The 21,452-nt window shown below is 44.1% G+C and overlaps 1 protein-coding gene across 1 annotated transcript in view; it reads left to right on the top strand.

Moving 5' to 3' along the window:
• The first annotated feature begins 892 nt into the window (after positions 1–892).
• The window catches only part of LOC139465731 (uncharacterized), a 31,252-nt gene continuing 10,692 nt past the window's right edge, over positions 893–21,452 (top strand). The window contains exons 1-6 of the mRNA XM_071247557.1: positions 893–981; positions 13,214–13,284; positions 13,749–15,794; positions 18,273–18,388; positions 19,319–19,377; positions 20,191–20,366. Coding sequence (XP_071103658.1) covers positions 13,224–13,284; positions 13,749–15,794; positions 18,273–18,388; positions 19,319–19,377; positions 20,191–20,366 — 2,458 coding nt within the window. The 5' untranslated portion in view covers positions 893–981; positions 13,214–13,223. The remainder of the gene's footprint in view (positions 982–13,213; positions 13,285–13,748; positions 15,795–18,272; positions 18,389–19,318; positions 19,378–20,190; positions 20,367–21,452) is intronic.

Below are 21,452 nucleotides of genomic sequence, written 5' to 3'. Positions count from 1 at the left end.
TGATTGTTATATTGCAACCCAGAAGACACTTTACCTGGTAAACAAGAATAATGATAATAGATGTAACTCCCTGTCTTGACATATCTTATCTGTAATGTGTTCACAGTGATGTATCAATGGGCTGTTTCATCCCTCACTTAGCTTTATCAGGATGACCTGTAACTAAGCATGATCAACACTTGATCCATCTTTGTTGTAAATTCGAAAACTATGAGTGATACTTACAATGTATTCTGCCCTGTGATTTCAAATTATTCTTCCAGAAATACGTGGTGTCATTACTCATATACACCTTTCAAACCAAAGGTTAAAGTTCGCATAGAAGTAACCTGAGGCTTGATTAAATGGAACACTTTAATTTTTCTTCTGTAAAGAGAGGGGTCATTAAATCGGGTGTGGACTACCTTGATATTTTTCTAGGCTCGGAGGGGGGCACGGGTGGGCCAGTCGTCTAAGGCGCTGCGATTCTCTGTGCTGAGTTGCGTCCCTTGAAAACGCCAGAAACCTCTCATTGTGGATTCGAATTCCGGTTCGCCCCGATTATGTTTCTAGGTTTGTCAGCACCATACCCGTGCAGTGGGTTTCACCGAAGTGGTAAACGTCTGACACCTACATCACTTCGGGCTTTCCTCCCACATTAAGCTGTCAAGCCGCGATATAACTGGAATACTGTTAAAAGCGGTGATAAACCCAATTCACTCACTCACTCACTCTAGGCTCGGAGACTTTGATGGTTGACGGTATTTCGGTACGTTCAATGTTGTTGTATCAAGAGGGTGTGTTATCTAATCAAAATGTCGGGCAATATGAAGTCTGGTTTATTCTAGACTATCTTTATCAACGATTTCGAACTTTGCAACACATGTACGGGAACGCCTACTTTGTGTCCGATCTGGCGTCATATCAGCCTACAACAAAAGCCAGTGACAAGTGCTCTGGATAGACTTTACTATGCGATGTGAGCAAGGAGCGACACCCTAGGTATGTTCAACATTATACAACTTTTAAGTTGTTTTGACGTAATGAAAGTTTACAATTATTACAAAAGAATAAGATGTTTTATGATATTTTATTGTACTTTCGCCAAAGACAAATTTGCTCAGAAAAACAAGTAATATGTATGTGGATATAGAGGTTATCACGCGAGTGTGTTTGGGGATGGTAAATATCCTGCATTAGGAATAAACATTGTATTTAGCGAGCCTTGGCGAGCTAAATACATAGTGTTTATTCCTAATACAGGATATTTACCATCCCTAAACACACAAGCGTGATAACCTCTTTATCATATAATGTCATTCTTCAATTCTGTACTTGAAAATCGCTTCCCCTCACTCACAAACATTACCTAAACTGCGAGTTTTCCTGGAATGCGCGCATTAATATTTATTACGTCACAGGGTAGGTGATGTGTCAGTCGGACAGTGACAGTATCCAATATACCTCAAACTGAAATCTGTTTCTTATACAGTGGCGAAGCAACATATACGCAAAACAACAATTGTTTTTACTTGCCTTTCGCGACAATCCATCGGTCTGTCCGCTAGAGTAACTGCCCTTTGTCAAAGGGAAGCTACTCTAACCCTAGTCTATGAGACATCACGGCCAGTGATTGTTCACAGTCGGCCTGTACTGTCATAACGTTAAGAAGTGTAGTCAGATGTATACACAGCGCCAAAACGAAACAAGGTAACAATTCATACATATTTCGCCTAAACCCAACTATTTTTATTTGTGGAAAAGGTTTCAAGCCGCAGAGGTCTACAAGCACAGATATGGCTTCTGATCCCGCTTGGCTAGGCCTAGTGCCCTCGCAAAATTGTTTCGAAATTTATATCTCCAAAGTTGCCCAAACTTATAAAATGCCTTAATTACGTCGCAGTTCGACACTGACTTTCAGTATATAAGACTGGTTTTTTTTAATAATTTTATCAATTATCCCTGTAGTTTATCCAGATTCACGATGGTTAATTCTGACTCGATCGCCGAATGACAAGTGCGACGCCATGTTTGTTTCTAAACACTGAAAGTAGTCCCTACTTGACCTTTGATATTTGCATCTCTATCCGCATATGACCCCAACGGATATCGTTTTTATCCGTTGGCTTTATCCTGCCGAGAAACCTACCTATTATATGATAAATTATATATATCATTGTGAGGGAGCATCCATTTGATTTTCAGGGGTGTCATGAAAAATATTTTATTGAAACAAATGCCTGGCATTGTATCACGAAAATGTGCACCCGTGAAGATCCGGGGTAGAATAGGTCTTGCCGTAAAAGCCACTTAGATTGTTTTACGGGGCGACTAACGGGATCTGGTGGTCAGGCTCACTGACTTTGTTGATGCATGTCATCGTATCCCAATTGCGTGGACTGATGCCCATGATGCCTTTCACTGGATTACTTACGGACCGCCGTGATAATAGTCGGAATATTGCGGAGTGCGGCGTTAAACAAACAAAACTGTGCCCTCTATCTTGCAGACGAGTGTCCAAAGAATAGTTCGTTATCTTTATGTATTTAAAATGGCATCCTCGGGTCTTGCGCGGTTATGGAAGAAGGTGTTTATGTATTATTAAAAATCAAGTATTCATTTGACAATACAATCTCTGTTGACCTTCATCAGAGGTCACTGAAAATCTCAACTCAAGACCCCACCCTGGAGATCGTGAATGCTGAATTTGGGTTAAATGCAAACCACAAAATTATTTTCATGTACATACAAAGTTGTTTGTGTCTGGTTCATACTGAATTAACTTGACCTTCAATCCTCTGATTAGGGATATCGAGTTTATGACCTCTACGCCAGGCTGCTGCCATAAGTGCCTAGGATGAGCAAAAACATTGCGTCGGCGACAGAGGTGAATTTTTAATAAATTAAATAAACATGTCCGGTAAAAAGGCACAGATTTTTAAGAAGATAACCACAAACGGGTTTTCGTATCGTCTTGAAATAAGAGAAATTTGAATGTACAATTTGGAAGATTCTCATAACCTAATAAAATTTGCGCCACGGCATTGTTACTCACCTGGATATGCAGTCAACATTCTATTATTTAAACAGTTTAATCAAAGTTATCAACAGCATTGATATTCAACATTTCCTGCGAAGATTCGAAGGACATATATGAAATATTAATAGAACAAAAACTACATTCTATAGATTTGCACAACACGGATACTACCGCTATACGATTAGTGCCATGACATGTAATTTGGCTGTGGTGACCATCAAATCTTTAGATTTAAAAAAAAGTCCACCTAATTAGTTGTGCCACTAATAGTATCTCCTTTCTCATGGCTCTTGCTCATGTGCCAGGAGGGAAAACCTTCCATTTTTCCAACATCAGTTTGATGTAGAATATATATATGGTTAAAGTCAAAATAGGGAATTTTTCATTGGACGTTGTCTGATGCGTCATATTTGGAAATGTCCTCCACAGGTGTACCATAACACGTTTTGAAAGCTTTACTGTGGCCTTGAATGTTGTAACCTTGATCAAACAACTTCTGAGTAAAAGTTGTATGGCGGTCTTTGAAAATCTTGGTCGAAAAAGCATGCTCGATTGTATCTCAAAAGTTGACACTTAAATGTAGACACCAAGGCTGAAACTGCTGGAATATTGTTCGACATATACACAAAGAAAAAAGTTAAGCACAACCCTATAAATGGCAAAAATCATGGCATGGGATGACTGATGGGCGGAGCTGGGCGATACCAATGGCATCGGATAGAACAAACATTTGACAACAAATAAAGAAGATATTGTGAGTTGTGATTGAAATTTACAGACAAAACATCATGGTAACACAGGTACCTAAAAAGAGTATGGGGCTGCTGGATTAAGTAAACGAGTTACGTTTGATGTTTAATGTGAAATGTTCCTTAAAGTATCTACTTGACATGACACGTGAAACAGATCAGTAGCAGGTACAACCGCCACGTGGCCGGATGACGCATTCTACCCTACGTCTCATGCCTCCAGTCAGACGTTGGATATGTTGCACAGCTGCCTCCAATTGGCGTATATCATGTACAGAAGGATATCGTGCCTGTATGCGCCGCCCAAGAATATCCCAAACATGTTCAAGGGGGTTCAAATCTGGGCTCATCGCTGGCCAGGGTAGAGTCGTAATTGCATTGGCTCTCATGTAATCAACGACTGGGTGCGAACGATGAGGCTGGCATTGTCATCCATGTACCGAGGTCGAGTAGCAAGAGGGTGCTTGTCAAAATGAGGAACGACTGGCCTCAGAACGCCCCGGATGTACTGAGCCCCTGTAAAGTTGCCCCTTATGGTGACCAAATACAACCTGCAATCATGAGAGATACATCCCCAAACTATTACCGAGCCTATTCATGTATGCCCAGTATGCAACAGTCGGGTTAATGTTCCTGGAGATGTAGGCCGTGTTGCGGTGCCTCCAAACTCTCGTTCTTCCATCAGTGACGGAGCAGAAAGCAACTTTCGTCTGACCAATGGATCCGTCTCCAAGTTGTCAGGTTCCAGTTCTGTCGCGCAATATACCATGCTAAACGAGCAGCTTCGTGGTGATCTCTCACCAAGGGACGCTTTGACTCGTCTAGCCCTCAGTACTGCTGCTTTTAGTTGGTTCCTGACGGTTCTGGTGCTGAAACAACGATTGGGCAACCACAACTGTTTCAGACGAGTATTTGTGAAAAAGGGTTATCGGCGTATGAGACGAAGAAGGTCCCCGCTTCGCGATGTGTCGTCACAGGAGGTCTTCCGGATTTGAGACGGTCCTGTACATCACCGGTCTGAGCATGTTTCTGGACTAAACGGCTTACGACAGTGTGATGCTACCCCAAATTCCGACCAATGGCATTACAAGACATTCCTGCGTTATGCATGTCGATTATTTGCCTTCTTGTGGCATTTGATAATCGCCTTCGTGCCATGGTCACACAATGCCATGGCATAACCGATGAAAACCGAGCTTAAGAAAGCAGTTTTAACGTTTGGATAAATTACTTTCAGAGATACTCGAGGGTAGCATGCTGCACGGGCATACCATGCATGGCACGTGAGCTTTCGTCACGCATGACTGATTACATCATCTCGAGAAAACAGAATTCTTCCCATAATTATAACTTTTCATGACTGTTACAAATATTGGGACCAAACAATAATGAAATATATTAGGTTGTGCTTAACTGTTTTCTTTGTGTATATTAAAAGGAAAGTTGAAGTCATCCCTCGTCTCGTAAAGTCTTGAGGAGACTTGAAGTCTTGAATCTTTATGCTTAGATCTACATATATAAAATATTAAGCGGCCTCATCGGTCTCCTTTATTTCTAGTTCAGGTGGTTAAATTAGTGGAAACGATGGCAAGACAGATGAAGAATACGTAACACTTTTTTTAATGGATAATAACCACCATTCTTTGTATCGAAGTTTCGGTGTTCATCAGATGAACTATGTGCAGTTAACATAAGATATGCATGCTGATGTATTTGCATAAGATATGATGAATGTACGCAAATAATGTAAGGACCATCCCTACGACGATATTTCCTGGCAACAAACAAATCTTCTCCATACCAAAAACAATCAATGGAAAAACTTCAAGAAACTATAGACATCCAAAGAGAGAAGCCAGCCATTCACATATACCAATGACAACTTCAAATAACAAAATATGTTATTATGTCATTTGAACATCCCTTATTTAAAGAAAATCCATAGCTTGATCATGTACACTTGGTACACTATCATAAACCACTGAACTTTAGTGCAAAATTGGGTTTTCTTTAGTTATTAAATTCATTGACAAATAATTCATCCGAATAGTGAAACTTCCACTGCTAAATGTGTTCTTAATATGTGTGTAAAGCAATGTAGTCAAGAATTGCACTGTTACAATCAGGAAAATACTTTTGTAGTTTTAACCCATCTTGGCTAATAGTTTTATACATTTCTTGGAACATAAGGGACGCAGATCAATCATTAACTGTAAACATGATAAACTAATAACCAAGATTAAAATATTCTGGTCCAGTTCAGGGACAAACGGGTGTCACAAGGCAACAGTGTGACTTTGTAGTTTGGACATTCCAAGGCATCTCGGTTGAGAGGATTATGTTTAATGAAATTATGTAACAAATTATGTTTTAAGAAAATGAAAACCCTCTTTGTGGTGTGCAATGCTGCCGGAACTGTTCTCACAGCGTGTAACAAGACTGATTTATAGTCTTCACGGAGGAAACTTATATTTATTGTAATAATTACTTTAAAATATACTTCTTGTGCTTCATTGCACAATGTTTCGTGTAATAACAGTTACCTTTTTTGCTGCAGTGAAATAGATTCTGATTCGAAAGTGATGACATTATGCTCATATGTGCAACAATACCTTTCTTCACATGAAAGTAAAAATACCTGTTTGAAAGATATATGAATTTCCATCAGTAATGCATCAATGGTAAAGGGTTTTGGCAACGTTGAAACCTGTTTCATTTGACATTCGAAAAACGTATACTGAACAACAAAAGTTCCTGTGACATTGAATAAGATTTAATGCAAAGTTATGTTTTTTACCAAATCTGAAACAATTTCGGTTTGCAACAGATAAAAGACTCCTGCAACACATCTTCGTCTCATGGAATGGACCAGGCGTTCGAAGTTCCTGGAGTGTCTGTGGAACACGTGGTTGGCGTCGAAGGCGCCAATCCATCTCATCCCACATGTGCTCGATTGGTGAGAGATCAGGGGAGCGAGCCGGTCAGGGGATTGACATTCACGTAGTTTTGTTGAAGAGAATCCCGAACAAGTCGAGCAATATGTGGCCGGGCGTTGTCATGTTGAAAGGTAATGCCTGGGCCATGACGACGCAAAAACGGTAGAACAACAGGGCCGATGATCTCGTCGCGGTAGCGCTGTCCATTGAGATTGATAGTCCTCTGTCTTGCTGTAATCCCACCCCATACCATAACGCTGCCGCCCCAGAACCGATCTTCTTCCATGACACGATGATTGACGTAACGTTCACCTTGACGTCGGTAAATTCCAATTCGTCTATCGCTGTGGCTGAAATGAAAACGAGACTCGTCAGTGAATAGAACTTATCCCCACTGCATAGCCGTCCAGCGTACAGGCTGTCTGCACCACTGTAGACGTGCTTGATGGTGGTTTCCTGTCAAAATGGGACGTTTGGTGGGTCTTCTGGCGACAATCCCTGCACATCTGAGGCGGAGACTCACGGTTTGTGAAGATATTCGTAGAAGGCCAGGGATGCTTCTTGCAGTCACTGTTGCTGGCTGGAATCGATTTCGTAGGTGTGTTGTTCGAATCCAGTTGCCAAATGGTGTTTCTGTGGACGTTAAATTTTCTTGCAACATCACGTTGACTTGATCCTGCTTCAAGAATACCAATGCCTCGCAGACGCTTATTTTCGGAGAGGCGTGGCATTTTGTAATGTTGAATAATTGCGTATTTTTTTTGTTTTTCTGAGTGGTTGTCAGAACGATGCTAAACAATGCATATGGAATCCCGTTAACTCACATGTTTTTATACCCATTCTTGGGCAGTGAAATGCATGGGGCTTGCATAAAAGTCAACTTTTGCATGGAATGCATGCTTTTCTGTCACAGTTGCGTTTTTGTGACTCGATTCCATCCATGTACTACAATATTGAAAACCAAACTTTACTTGTTTGAAAATTACACTAAAATATTGGTGTCACAGTTATTTGTATGACAAGGTAAACATTCAAGACAAAGAAGACGGCATTTAGACATTTTGGTGAACGAAAACACTGCTTGAATATACATGCTTGGTAATCGAGTGAGTGAGTACGGTTTTACGCCGCCTTTTGCGATAAGCCAGCAAAATCACGGAGATAAGTCACCAGATATAGGCTTCACGCATTGTACCCATGTGGGGAAGCAAACCCCTGTTGTAACCGAGCTCAAGTCCTCTGCATGCTTGAGTGCAGAAAAGTCAAGAGCATGCAATTCCGATAATCTGGCTACTGTAATCATGACTAATAGAAAAGCTGCCCTTTCTAAGTTGCTTGCACCAATTGGCTTCATAGTTCATATGAATCCCAAAGGAGAGCGGTCAAAACAATGGAGGGGTTCCATATTGGAAAAGCGCACGGGCTTCTAACATCCTCCAGCTGAAAAGAAAGACCTCCTGTGCCTGTTGAGTACTGGATGATTTACAACAGCCCCTCATGCTTAGCGGTATCCTTCAATGGTGTCGTGGCGGAGCTTGACAACATGGCGGGTTCGGTCTGAACAAGGAAGTCCTCAACCATGGATACTGTTACAGGTCCCCCGTCCACTAATCCTCTTCTGTGCCGCTGGCAGAACTTATTCAGTCTGTCGTAGGTAGCGGAAGAGGGTGGTCTCACAAGTCCTAGCAACTGCACGTTCTCTCTCATCACAAAATGCTGTGATATTCTTGGATATTTTTTCTTATCCAACTAAACTAATGTCCAAAAGAAATGATACCAAACATTTTTCTAAATATTTTATTATGAAGAGTTAATTTTCGTCTGAAAAGGTACTTTTGCGTATCCTACGTTCCAAACCAAACGTATTCGGTCGATAAAACCGGGAACATTTGATCAATTGAGAAAAAAGCGTGCAATTTGCCCAAATGACATTCCGTCCCGTAACACGAAATGTACGTGCACTTCTGTATAAAACTGCTGACCCGACACGTTGGGATCACAGCAACAAAAAGCACACAAAAGAAATGCCACGTTTGACAGCGATTAAGGAAGAGTGAGTGAGTGAGTTGGGTTTAACGCCGCTTTTTACAGTATTCCAGTTATATCACGGCGTGTAAGCTTAATATGGGAGGAAAGCCCGAAGTGTCAGACGTTAACCACTTCGATGAAACCCACGAGCACGGGTATGGTGCTGACGAACCTAGAAACATCTAATCGGGGCGAATCGGGATTCAAACCCACAATCATAGGTTTCTGGCGTGCCAAAGGGACGCAACTCTGCACAGCGAATCGCGGCGCCTTAGACGACTGGGCCACCCGTGCCCCCGATTGAGAGAGAGAGCCGTAGGAATGCTCCAACAGGGAGCTACGTACCGCGACGTCGCCAGAAGATTGGGATGCGCGCGCATAACCGCCACCAGGTTAATGCAGAGGTTGCGTCGAACAGGTCGGAGAGCAGACAGGACGAGAACCAGGAGACCACAGGTGACCACGCCTATTGAAGACCGCCACATCCGGTTACTTCACCTTCGGAACCGCTTCGTAACGGCGACTTTAACAGCACGGACGGCACTGGGACACGTGATAAGTCGACAACCGTGTACAGGAGACTGCGGGCACATGGTATCCGAGCACGTCGCCCCTACCGCGGAGCGTTCCTGACACCTCAACACCGACTCAACAGACGGATATGGGCCAGGCGACTTCGACGGTGGCAACGGTGGAACTGGGCACGTGTCATGTTTTCTGACAAAAGCAGATTTTGCATCTTCAGGAACGACGGCCGGCAGCGTGTGTACCGAAGAGTAGGTGAACGTTTGGCACCGAACTGCATCCATCAAGTCAGGCGGAGGTATAATGGTTTGGGGTGGAATCTGCGGTGACGTCAAAACGAGACTCGTCGTTATTCGAGGAAACCTGAATGCGCAGCGTTATCGTGATGACGTCTTACAACCAGTTGTGGTGCCATTCATCCAAAAACAGCCAAATGGTATCATTTTCCAGCACGATAATGCTAGGCCTCACACGGCAAGGCTGACCCAGAACTTCCTAGCAAACGCCAACATTCACGTTTTACCATGGCCGGCATGTTCACCAGACAAGAACCCAATCGAACACATGTGGGACATTCTCGGCCGCAAAGTCAGGAATCGCCCTGTGCCTCTAGTTAACCACCAGTAATTGGAACAATGCCTCCTCCATGAATGGCAACGCATCCCCCCCCCCCCCCCCCCCCCCCCCCCAACGTCATCGGACGTCTGATGTCATCAGCCCGTAGACGTGTACTAGCGTGTATTGACGCTCACGGTGGACATACCCGGTACTAACGTGACTTTGAGACGTGTGTTGTGACATTTTCCACACTTGACTCATCAATTGTGGTCAAATGAAATTTTCATTTTGGACCCCCCGCGTCTTTACATGTCTGTCTTCATGATTGTAAAGGATTGATTAAAGTGAATTTTTGTACACATACTGAGAAATATTACTCACAGGTCATATACCAATTTGAAATGTCTGTATCGTTTAGTTTTTTTGTAATGTCCTTTCAAACACGTGTTATCGTTTCTTTTGGAAATAAGTTTATGATTCTGAATTTTAAAGTAAAACACCTTGAAACAATGTAGATTTTGTTGAATATTAAATGGTCGGTCCCTTATCGGGCGCATATTGAACGTATCGAATAAAATCCAAGGCAGTGGTCTCGAGGTCACGCTTGCCAAATTTCTAGATTGGTACCGGAGTAGAAAGATCCTCGCCTTCTGTAATAATCTGGTCTGTGAACTCCTAGGTATCCGAATAGGTTCGTGAGTGCGGGACCTTGTTCTGAAACCGGTCTTCATAGCCTGAGATTTCTTTAGAATAGAGAGGTGGAGCTCTGAGCCAAGTTGATTGTTTGTTTATTTGCTTGTTGTTTAACGCCGCACTCGGCAATATTCCAGCTATATGACGGCGGTCTGGACCAGACAATCCAGTGATTGACATAATGAGAATCGATCTAGGCAAATGGGAATCGATGACATGCATTAACCAAGCGTACTTGACCACCCTATCCCGTTAGTCGCCTCTTACGACAAGAGTTAGTTGCATCTAACGGCAAGCATGGGTTGCTGAAGACCTAATCTCTACCCGGATCTTCAAGGGTCAAGTTGATAGAAGATTGAAGAAAATGGTGTGTTATGTCCCAGCGTACCTCCTCCAAACCTTCCCAGGAGAGTCCTTAAACAATTGAGGCGCAGCAATGGTCTGGCTCATCACCATCCTTTGGTCTGCTCTTAGATCGCCCTTGTTCTTCTAACTTACGACCGTGGGACTTGCAGCAATGTTAGTTGATGTCGTCCACAATTGGTCGAAAAGTAATTCCTCCTGCACTTCGTCGGTGCGATCGAGCAAACCATGCATAACTTGTCCAACCTGGTCCACCCAGATGGGAACTGGAACACCAGCCATGCACCAACGTTTATGGCATGACCATTTTTTTCGAATCAAAGTCCAACCTAGTCAAGGGAACCAGCATGTACATATTTAGTCATCTGACGAGTGTGTAGAGATAACGAGTTGGGTTTGTAACGCCGCTTTGAACGGTATCCCAGTTATATCAGGAGAGCCAGGAGTGTATGGGGCTGATAAAGCTAGAAACATAATCGGGGCGAACTAGGATTCAAAGGGACGCAACTCTGCACAGAAAGATGCGGCGCTTTAGACGACTTGACTACCCATGACCCCGAAGAGCTTGCGACTCGTAAAATAGGTGAATCCGACAAGGGGCACTCATGAATGATAAAACGTGATCCATAACTTGGCCACGGGAGAGATTGATGTTCCCATACAGCGGTGGTGAGTCCAAAGTCCTCCGCAGGTTTGTGTCTCGCCTGAGATAATATTGTTCCTCAATAGTTTCCCTTCTAGCTGTAATACTGCGGTGAGATCTAAACCAGCAGAAGGTAGAATTCTATTATTTGGATCCGATACTTCCATCACATGTGCCCATGGTCAATGACCATCCGTACGCGTGTACTGAACAAATGGTGATATCCAGTGGCCAAATGGTCCTGGGCCCTATCCAGTGGTGTTCTTAGTACTGACTAATATAATTTGAGAACTTTATCCACTGGTCCGATGGCCGATGGCCGTCCACGACCTAGTCCAGTGGTGACATGTAGTGATCCAAAGGGTTCATCTACGTTAACGTTACCGTCCCTACCGTGACCGTGGTAAACACCGTTATTCGAGAGAGGACAAACCCACAGTCCGAATAATGCCTCTTTTTCAATCTTCTTTGTGGCAAACATTTTCTGTTCTTTTCAACAGTTTGAAGCATAGATATATTTTTCAATCATTTTCGGGGTCAATTTTTCTTTTTCGTTAAAATCCCAGGAATTTATTTTTTTCTCTTTGCTTTTCAAACTGTGGACAAGAGCACACAGTGAAGTGAGTTTTTTTCCGCCTGTCGCATGCACAAAGAGCTTGGAAGGGAGATAATGTTAGTGGCACGGCTAACTATGGATAGTTGACAGCGAAGAGGACTTGTTGACAAGATAAATGGCACTAAATCTAGCATGATGATGTCCACAATGTATTTAAAATATTGCGAAACGCAGAACATAAATGTTTATGCTGATCTCCACTACTAACTAAACAATGTCATATTTTTAACATTGAGTCGGTGCGTGAGTGTGTTGGGGTTTTACGCTGCTTTGAACAGTATTCCAGTTATATCAAGGCGTGTCAGTTTGATGTGGGAGGAAAGGCCGACCTGATGAATGTCTGAGACCTGCATCACTTTGGGCTTTCCTCCCACATCAAGCTGACACGCCGTGATATAACTGGAATACTGTTAAAAGCGGCGTTAAACCCAACTCACTCACTCACCTTCATCAGTCCAATAATTTCTGAGGAGATGTTTTTGCAGTAGTTTGATGCCGCACACAGCAATATTCCAGCTGCTATATGAATGATGGCTGCCCACGAAGATCCGGGGTAGAATAGGTCTTCAGCAACCCATGCTTGCCGTAAAAGGCGACTATGCTTGTCGTAAGAGGCAACTAACGGGATCGCCGCACTCAGCAATATTCCAGCTATATGACAGCGGTCTGTAAGTAATCGAGTCTGGACCAGACAATCTATTGATTGACATAATGAGCATCGATCCACGCAATTGGGATTCGATGATATGCATCAACAAAGTCAGCGAGCCTGAGAGAGACAGATGGAGATGGAGGTTGCGAGAGAACATACTACTCATTTGCATCACCAGTGAGTGAATCAGGCGTTATACATATAACATATCACGACAAGAACACATTTGTCGTTATGTTTGAAACAACACATTAACTTTTATATTTTAATACTACTGATTTTGTTTTCATTGATACTATGATAAAAAAAAAAGCATTGGAGTTATTGTTTACAGTGAGTGCGCGTGTTTTGACCAGCGCCAATGAACTGTAACTGTAATTTCGCCAATACCGGATCTTCTATCTGTTTGAATCCTGTTTGTTGTATTTTAGGAATTCAGGGATGATGGATCTCAAAGTTGTTGGCATTTTACTGCTGGCGTGTACAGTTTCGATTGAATCAGGTATGATACTCAATAGTTACTACGAAAACAAGTGCAAAGAAAAAATATCGCCATATCATTCATACGTTTTACATTCAATTGTCATAGCAACGTGTATGAATTACTTATGTTATGTTATGTTACGTTTAAATACATTCACAATTCACAAGAACCAATGTAAAGTATGCGCATTGTTGCACTGGGTAAACAATGTTTGCATATTAAACATGGTATGTTTCAAGCCACAAAAAACAGTCACATATTCCTTTTAGCGGAGTTATGTATTGTGCTTTTGCATGTGTTTGTGACGGGTGCAATCGATGGGACATGATACGGTCACCTTTTCTGGTATCCTCACTATTTATGGAGTCTGATTTTTATGGATGTGGAAAATGGGTTTTGTGGCTTTTATTGCACAGCGCATTTTGTACCCACTTACTTTTATTGAATACTGCTATCTGACCGTAGTCTATTTCAAATGTCAGCAAATTCTGCGCCTGGCTCCGGAACAAAGTCACCAACTCATGCGCCTGGCTCCGGAACAAAGGCACCAACTCCTGCGCCTGGCTCCGGATCAAAGTCACACACTAATGCACCTGGCCCCGGATCAAAGTCACACACTAATGCACCTGGCTCCGGAACAAAGTCACCAACTCATATGCCTGGCTCCGGATCAAAGTCACCAACTCATGCGCCTGGCTCCGGATCAAAGTCACACACTAATGCACCTGGCCCCGGATCAAAGTCACCAACTCCTGCGCCTGCCTCCGGATCAAAGTCACACACTAATGCACCTGGCCCCGGATCAAAGTCACCAACTCATGCGCCTGGCTCCGGAACAAAGTCACCAACTTCTGCGCCTGGCTCCGGAACAAAGTCACCAACTTCTGCGCCTGGCTCTGGAACAATGTCACCAACTCATGCGCCTGGCTCCGGAACAAAGTCACCAACTCATGCGCCTGGCTCCGGAACAAAGTCACCAACTCCTGCGCCTGGCTCCGGATCAAAGTCACACACTAATGCACCTGGCTCTGGAACAAAGTCACCAACTCTTGCGCCTGGCTCCGGAACAAAGTCACCAACTTCTGCGCCTGGCTCCGGAACAAAGTCACCAACTTCTGCGCCTGGCTCTGGAACAAAGTCACCAACTCATGCGCCTGGCTCCGGAACAAAGTCACCAACTCATGCGCCTGGCTCCGGAACAAAGTCACCAACTCCTGCGCCTGGCTCCGGATCAAAGTCACACACTAATGCACCTGGCTCTGGAACAAAGTCACCAACTCTTGCGCCTGGCTCCGGAACAAAGTCACCAACTTCTGCGCCTGGCTCCGGAACAAAGTCACCAACTTCTGCGCCTGGCTCTGGAACAAAGTCACCAACTCCTGCGCCTGGCTCCGGAACAAAGTCACCAACTCCTGCGCCTGGCTCCGGAACAAAGTCACCAACTCCTGCGCCTGGCTCCGGATCAAAGTCACACACTAATGCACCTGGCCCCGGATCAAAGTCACACACTAATGCACCTGGCTCCGGAACAAAGTCACCAACTCATACGCCTGGCTCCGGATCAAAGTCACCAACTCATGCGCATGGCTCCGGATCAAAGTCACACACTAATGCAGCTGGCCCCGGATCAAAGTCACCAACTCCTGCGCCTGGCTCCGGATCAAAGTCACACACTAATGCACCTGGCCCCGGATCAAAGTCACCAACTCATGCGCCTGGCTCCGGATCAAAGTCACACACTAATGCACCTGGCCCCGGATCAAAGTCACACACTAATGCACCTGGCTCCGGATCAAAGTCACACACTAATGCACCTGGCCCCGGATCAAAGTCACCAACTCATGCGCCTGGCTCCGGATCAAAGTCACCAACTCATGCGCCTGGCTCCGGATCAAAGTCACACACTAATGCACCTGGCCCCGGATCAAAGTCACCAACTCCTGCGCCTGGCTTCGGATCAAAGTCACACACTAATGCACCTGGCCCCGGATCAAAGTCACACACTAATGCACCTGGCTCCGGATCAAAGTCACCAACTCCTGCGCCTGGCTCCGGATCAAAGTCACCAACTCCTGCGCCTGGCTCCGGATCAAAGTCACACACTAATGCACCTGGCCCCGGATCAAAGTCACCAACTCATGCGCCTGGCTCCGGAACAAAGTCACCAACTTCTGCGCCTGGCTCCGGAACAAAGTCACACACAAATGCACCTGGCTCTGGAACAAAGTCAGCAACTCTTGCGCCTGGCTCCGGAACAAAGTCACCAACTCCTGCGCCTGGCTCCGGAACAAAGTCACCAACTTCTGCGCCTGGCTCCAGATCAAAGTCACCAACTCATGCGCCTGGCTCCGGAACAAAGTCACACACTAATGCACCTGGCTCCGGATCAAAGTCGCCAACTCATGCACCTGGCTCCGGATCAAAGTCACCAACTCATGCGCCTGGCTCCGGAACAAAGTCACCAACTTCTGCGCCTGGCTCTGGAACAAAGTCACCAACTCCAGTGCCTTGGATGTCACCCAATAAAGGTACGAAATAGAGTCGAGAGATGTCTCAATACATGTCTCAATGAGGACACTCGCCCTATGTGTTCACAGAGCTTGCCACTGTGCTGTTTTAACTGATACTAAAAAAATCGCAAAGCCATTGTAAGGCTCTATCTTACTTCTGAGATACAATATATCTGTCCATTTTGAAAACGGGGCTCTCCCTAACATTGTAGGATGTAACATTGATTATTTTGCGCCATGTTATTTATGGAGTAGGAATGGAGGTGGGGGTGAAAGGGGTGAGGGGGGTGGGGTGTGTGGTAGTGGTGTGTGGGTGGGGGGTAGGGGTAGGCACAAGCGTCATCTCTGCTTTGTTCCATCTCTGTGGTCCACCATTTGCGCACCGTCTATCTTCAAGTACACACGTGTTTCGCTGAATCTAATCGCTTTCGCTTTGTTTGTTTTCTTTGTCAGCAATCGCGTTCGTTTTGCCGATTTACGCTTCGAATACCATCCATTCTAGCACGCGTTGTACCGGATCTATTTCGCTCCACGCCCTAAGTTCACCCTGGGGACATTTACTACCTGTGGATTACCGCCTCACCACCTCGACTTTCCATGATGCCTCCCAAGAGAAGAGCAGCCATCAACCACAAACTCGTGATTGGAGCCATACAGGCAAGGACAACAGGGAGACAAACCCCAGGAGTACGCACAGTACAGGAGGCAACAGCCGATGGTGAGTCTTCGAATTACGAGCGTCATCCCTCCTTTGTTCCTTCCTTCCACCATTCACGCACCATCTCTCTTCAAGTACCCCACCCCCACCCACCACAGTTTGCCACTCTTTCCTTTTTCAGCCTGTTTTTGTCAATTTCACCTTGAATTCTAATCCCTTCTTTTCTTCAGCGAGCATCTATTTCAAGTACCAGCAGAGCAGATCGTATATATATGTAAATAAACCTATACATATGTAAATAAAATACATATATTGTAAATATATGTTTTTCAGGGTGCTTGTATATAAGTAAATGATTATGTTTAAAGTGTATACATGTGAATACCTTTTACAACAATAAACAATGTCGAGGTGTATGGGGTTCCCGTGGGCTACCCTGCTGGTAACTAATTAACTTACTTCCAAATTAATACTCCTACTTAAGGCTTCCTGCTTCTCATCGGGAACACTGCCTTTCCCGACTTTTCAGCCGTGGAATCGTAAAATAGCTTACGCTGGGCAACCAATTGCCACGTATATTGGCCTTGCGGCGGTAGTCGTCATGTCAGGGGTAGCTGATATTTGGCGGTAGTCCCAACAATGGTTTTACTAGTTACTACTTGGGGCTGGGCAGCGGTAGCTGACTTAAGCCAGCAGCGGTTGCTGCTTTTGGCAGCGTGGTAGTTGCCAAGCAATGGCAGCAGCCTTTAGATATGCTACCGGGGCCGTGCAGCGGTAGCCGCTAATCGCCGTTTGCAACGGTAGCTTTTTCGTATACCCAACTAGCAGTTTAGTAGCCCACTGGTACCTGCACACCCTCGGCCATTTAATCAACTATTATGTTGCGTTTTTATTATAGGCACGGCGGAAATGTTCATTTGTTGAGTTGTGGGACCCATTATTTGTCATGTATACTTCATGGATATTAACGACATGTTTCATGAATACGATTTCCAGCTTATCATATTGTTGTTGATTATCTAAAGAATTAGGTCGTCTTCTAGCAGACCGCCTCAGTTGTCGAGTGGTAAAGCGCCTGCTCGGAGAGCGTTAAGTCGGGGGTTCGATCAACAGCCGCGTCATACCAAAATACGTTGAAAAGACTTTTTGTTACCATGCCTGGCGCTTGGCATTAATGAGATAAAAACAAGGACGGGTCGGCTCGAAGTTGGTATATTGTGACTCATGTGGTATACAGTGGTACCCCTGTTAAACTGTACCTCAGTGGGCGAGTACTATAATATTGGCTTTTGTCGGAACTAATACACACTCACACACACACTTATCTGATCAGACCCGTGAAGATCCTGGGTAGAATCGGTCTTCAGCGGCCCGTGCTTGCCGTAAAAGGCGACTATGTTTGTCGTAAGAGGCGACTAACGGGATCGGGTGGTCAGGATCGCTGACTTGGTTGTCGTATCACAATTTCGTGGATTGATGCTCATGATCTCAATCACTGGATTGTCTGGTCCAGACTCGATTATTTACAGACCGCCGTCATATAGCTGGAATATTGCTGAGTGTGGTGTTAAACAAACAGACAAACAACTAATCTGATAATGATAGAAAGGTGTTCATACGTAATAGTGAGTGAGTGAGTATGGTTTTATGCCGCTTTTAGCAATATTCCAGCAATATCACGGCGGGGGACACCAGAAATGGGTCATAAGTAATAAAGTGTAACGGAACAACATACTGTTTGAAGATTTTATTTTGATTGCCAAATGTGGCTGTTCTTAATGTTTTTCATTGACCACTCAGTTATGTACATGACGCTTTGTCCGATCTTGTTGTTTTAGCACATGCATATTTTGAAGTTGACTTTTCGGTGCGGGTCACGGCTTCTTTCCCTCCGGCTCTGTACAACGAGGATTCACCACAATACAAAAACTTCTCACTAACATACAGAAATAAGGTAAGCCCACCATAACGTATTTATGGGAATAGTAAAAAATAAATCAGATTTTAAATAATTTAACAATACACTCAGGGAAAGGTATCAAAGTAACCTATTTGAGAATTCACATTAACATTATTTTTAATTAAATATATTCACGTATAGGAAGAACCGTTATGTTCCGTCCAATCACTGTCGTTATCAACATGTAAGTCTGATATATAGGTCCCCTGCCACCACTGCTGGGTCGTTCGAGGCGTCTGTAGTGAGTGAGTGAGTTGGGTTTAACGCCACTTTTAACAGTATTCCAGTTATATCGCGGCGTGTCAGCTTAATGAGGGAGGAAAGCCCGAAGTGATGCAGGTCTCAGACGTTAACCACTTCGATGAAACCCACGAGCACGGGTATGGTACTGACAAACCTAGAAACATAATCGGGGTGAACCGGGATTCGAACCCACAATCATAGGTATCTGGCGTGCCAAAGGGACGCAACTCTGCACAGCGAATCGCGGCGCCTTAGACGACTGGGCCACCCGTGCCCCCGAGGCGTCTGTAAATAGTCGAGTCTGGAACAAACAACTTAGTGATTGACATCATGAGCATCGATATACGCAATTGGAATACGATGACATGCATCAGCCAGATCAGAGAGCCTGAACCCCCGAACACTGTGAGCTGAAGACAAATTCTAACCTGGATCTTCACGGGGTGGTTTTGCCGAATGACCATGCATGTGATCATAAAAATACGTTGTTAGTCGAAGCATTACGAATGGCAAATTGAAACGTCCTTATTGGGCTGTGTATGTGGATATGTGTGAAGTGTACCTCTTAACGACTACTGTTTTAAAAAAAATTAGTTTCAAGAGTTATATAACACTAGTTATGTCGATGCCTGCTCTCGCCTGGCTCATTCTCGCCTGGTTAGCCTCCTGTTCATGCTTCAGATAGTGGATGCCTATGTTGGTATACCTGCCTTCAGCCATGTCATCATTAATGGATTTACGTGAGTAATACAAATACATAATCTGGTTTAACGCCGCTTTGAACAGTATTCCAGTTAATATCACGGCGTGTCAGTTTCTTTAGGGAAGAAAGCCCGATGTGATACAAATCTCAGACGTAAACCGTTTTTGTGAAACCAACGAGCACGGGTATGGTGCTGACAAACCTGGAAATACAATCATGGCGAATGGTGAATTCGAAGCCACAACCATAGGTTTCTGACACGTCTGATGGAAACTAAGCTGCATAGCGAACTGCCGAACCTAAACCAAGTGGGTCACCCGTACCCCCTCAATAGTGCACCACAAAAATCCATGACAGTATCAATAACTAAAATGTGATTGTGATGTAAAAGTCGCTTTATTCATACTGGAGTTTGCGGTCATGTGCCTCTTATTACCTCATTTTGTCACGTCATCTGTTTTCTCCGAATGAGTGGGTGAGTTGGGTTTATCGCCGCTTTTAACAGTATTCCAGTTATATCGCGGCATGTCAGCTTAATGTGGGAGGAAAGCCCGAAGTGATGCAGGTCTCAGACGTTTACCACTTCGGTGAAACCCACGAGCATGGGTATGGTGCTGACAAACCTAGAAACATAATTGGGGCGAATCGGGATTCGAACCCACAATCATAGGTTTCTGGCGTGCCCAAGGGACGCAACTCTGCACAACGAATTGCGGCGCTTTAGACGTCTGGGCCACTCGTGCCCCCTGTTTTCTCCGAAGTTTACGTGATTGTATGTATGCATGTTTGATGATTGTTATTTCTTTGTACCGTATTTATGTATGTTTTTTATACACGTTCTGTGATACAGGAATGGATCGATTATCTGCAAGTACACGACTGTTTTCGTCGCCACTGCCAATGTGACGTCCGTCATCGACGGTATCAGTAAAATCTCAAAACCCAAACTCAAACAGACTTCTTTCTTTGGTAATCTCAGCGATAGTAACTACCTAGACAAAACGATGGATGAAGAGTTACAAACAGGTATGAACACAGACGCATTAAATATTCACACCCAAATATGTTTTGTATTTTGGAACGTCTTCGAAATACCTTGTTCATCATTTAGTCAAGTAATGTTTGAAGTTGACTAGTATAATTCAAATTTACTCTCACATCGGTGAAGTTAACAAAATTAAGTCATTTTAAGTTTGTAAACTCTTTGGTTTGCTGTATCTAAGAGGATCTGTGAAGGTAACGTCAAGAATATGAGTTAGGAGTTCCAAACTGTGAACGAATCGTTCCTTGCGCTGTCGACGAATGATATCTACCCCTGAGTGATTTTCCCTGTTGGTCAGCAAAAATGCACTGCAGGAGAGTTTCTGGTCCATTACATGTTACAGTCATCATAATGACAAATTGTTTCGGTGGAAAATTTTCCAAACAGTCCTTTTTTAACAACGAGATTGAGTCCAGTCGTCTTAATGAGCCGATTTAGGCCCCGTGCTAGAATGTGAAGTATCATAAATTGTTGAAGTTGCTGCTAAATATCAGTAAGCGTATGTTGTTTAACGCCACAGCTAGTACTATCCAAACATCACGGCGATCTGGAAATGTTATGTTTGTTGTTTAATGCCACACTCAGAAATATTCCAGCTGTATGACTTCGCTCTGTACATAATCAAATCTGGACCAGACAATCCAGTGATGTACAGCATAAACATCGATCTATGCAATTGGGATACGATGGCATGCATCAACCAGGCCAGCGAGCCTGATCTCGTTAGTCGCCTCCTCTGACCCGGATCTTCACGGGCAGGAACTATAATGAGTCAGAGTAAGACAACAAATGACTAAAAAAAGAGCAACGTCACAAAACCTGGGCACCCGATCAAATCTACACGCCTCTTCGATTACCAATCGGTATCGGGGGCTGGAATCATCTTGTTACTCGTGTCGTAACGGGGTTTCAGGATGTAGATATATGATAGAAGACATTCTTTAGAAATGTTAGTCAGTTAGTTCTTGTCAATACGGAATGAGGGAGTTAATGTTTTCAACCACCTTCAGTCCGCAATGGTACAATCATTTCAAAGTATACTGAAATTAGATCTCGGATAGGTTGAGCAA

The sequence above is a fragment of the Haliotis cracherodii genome, unplaced genomic scaffold (assembly GCF_022045235.1).
Source record: "Haliotis cracherodii isolate W230 unplaced genomic scaffold, xgHalCrac1.p SCAF_18, whole genome shotgun sequence".
Lineage (NCBI taxonomy): Eukaryota > Metazoa > Mollusca > Gastropoda > Lepetellida > Haliotidae > Haliotis > Haliotis cracherodii.
The sequence above is the reverse complement of the archived record's forward strand: the minus strand, read 5'-3'. Positions and strand labels throughout refer to the sequence as shown.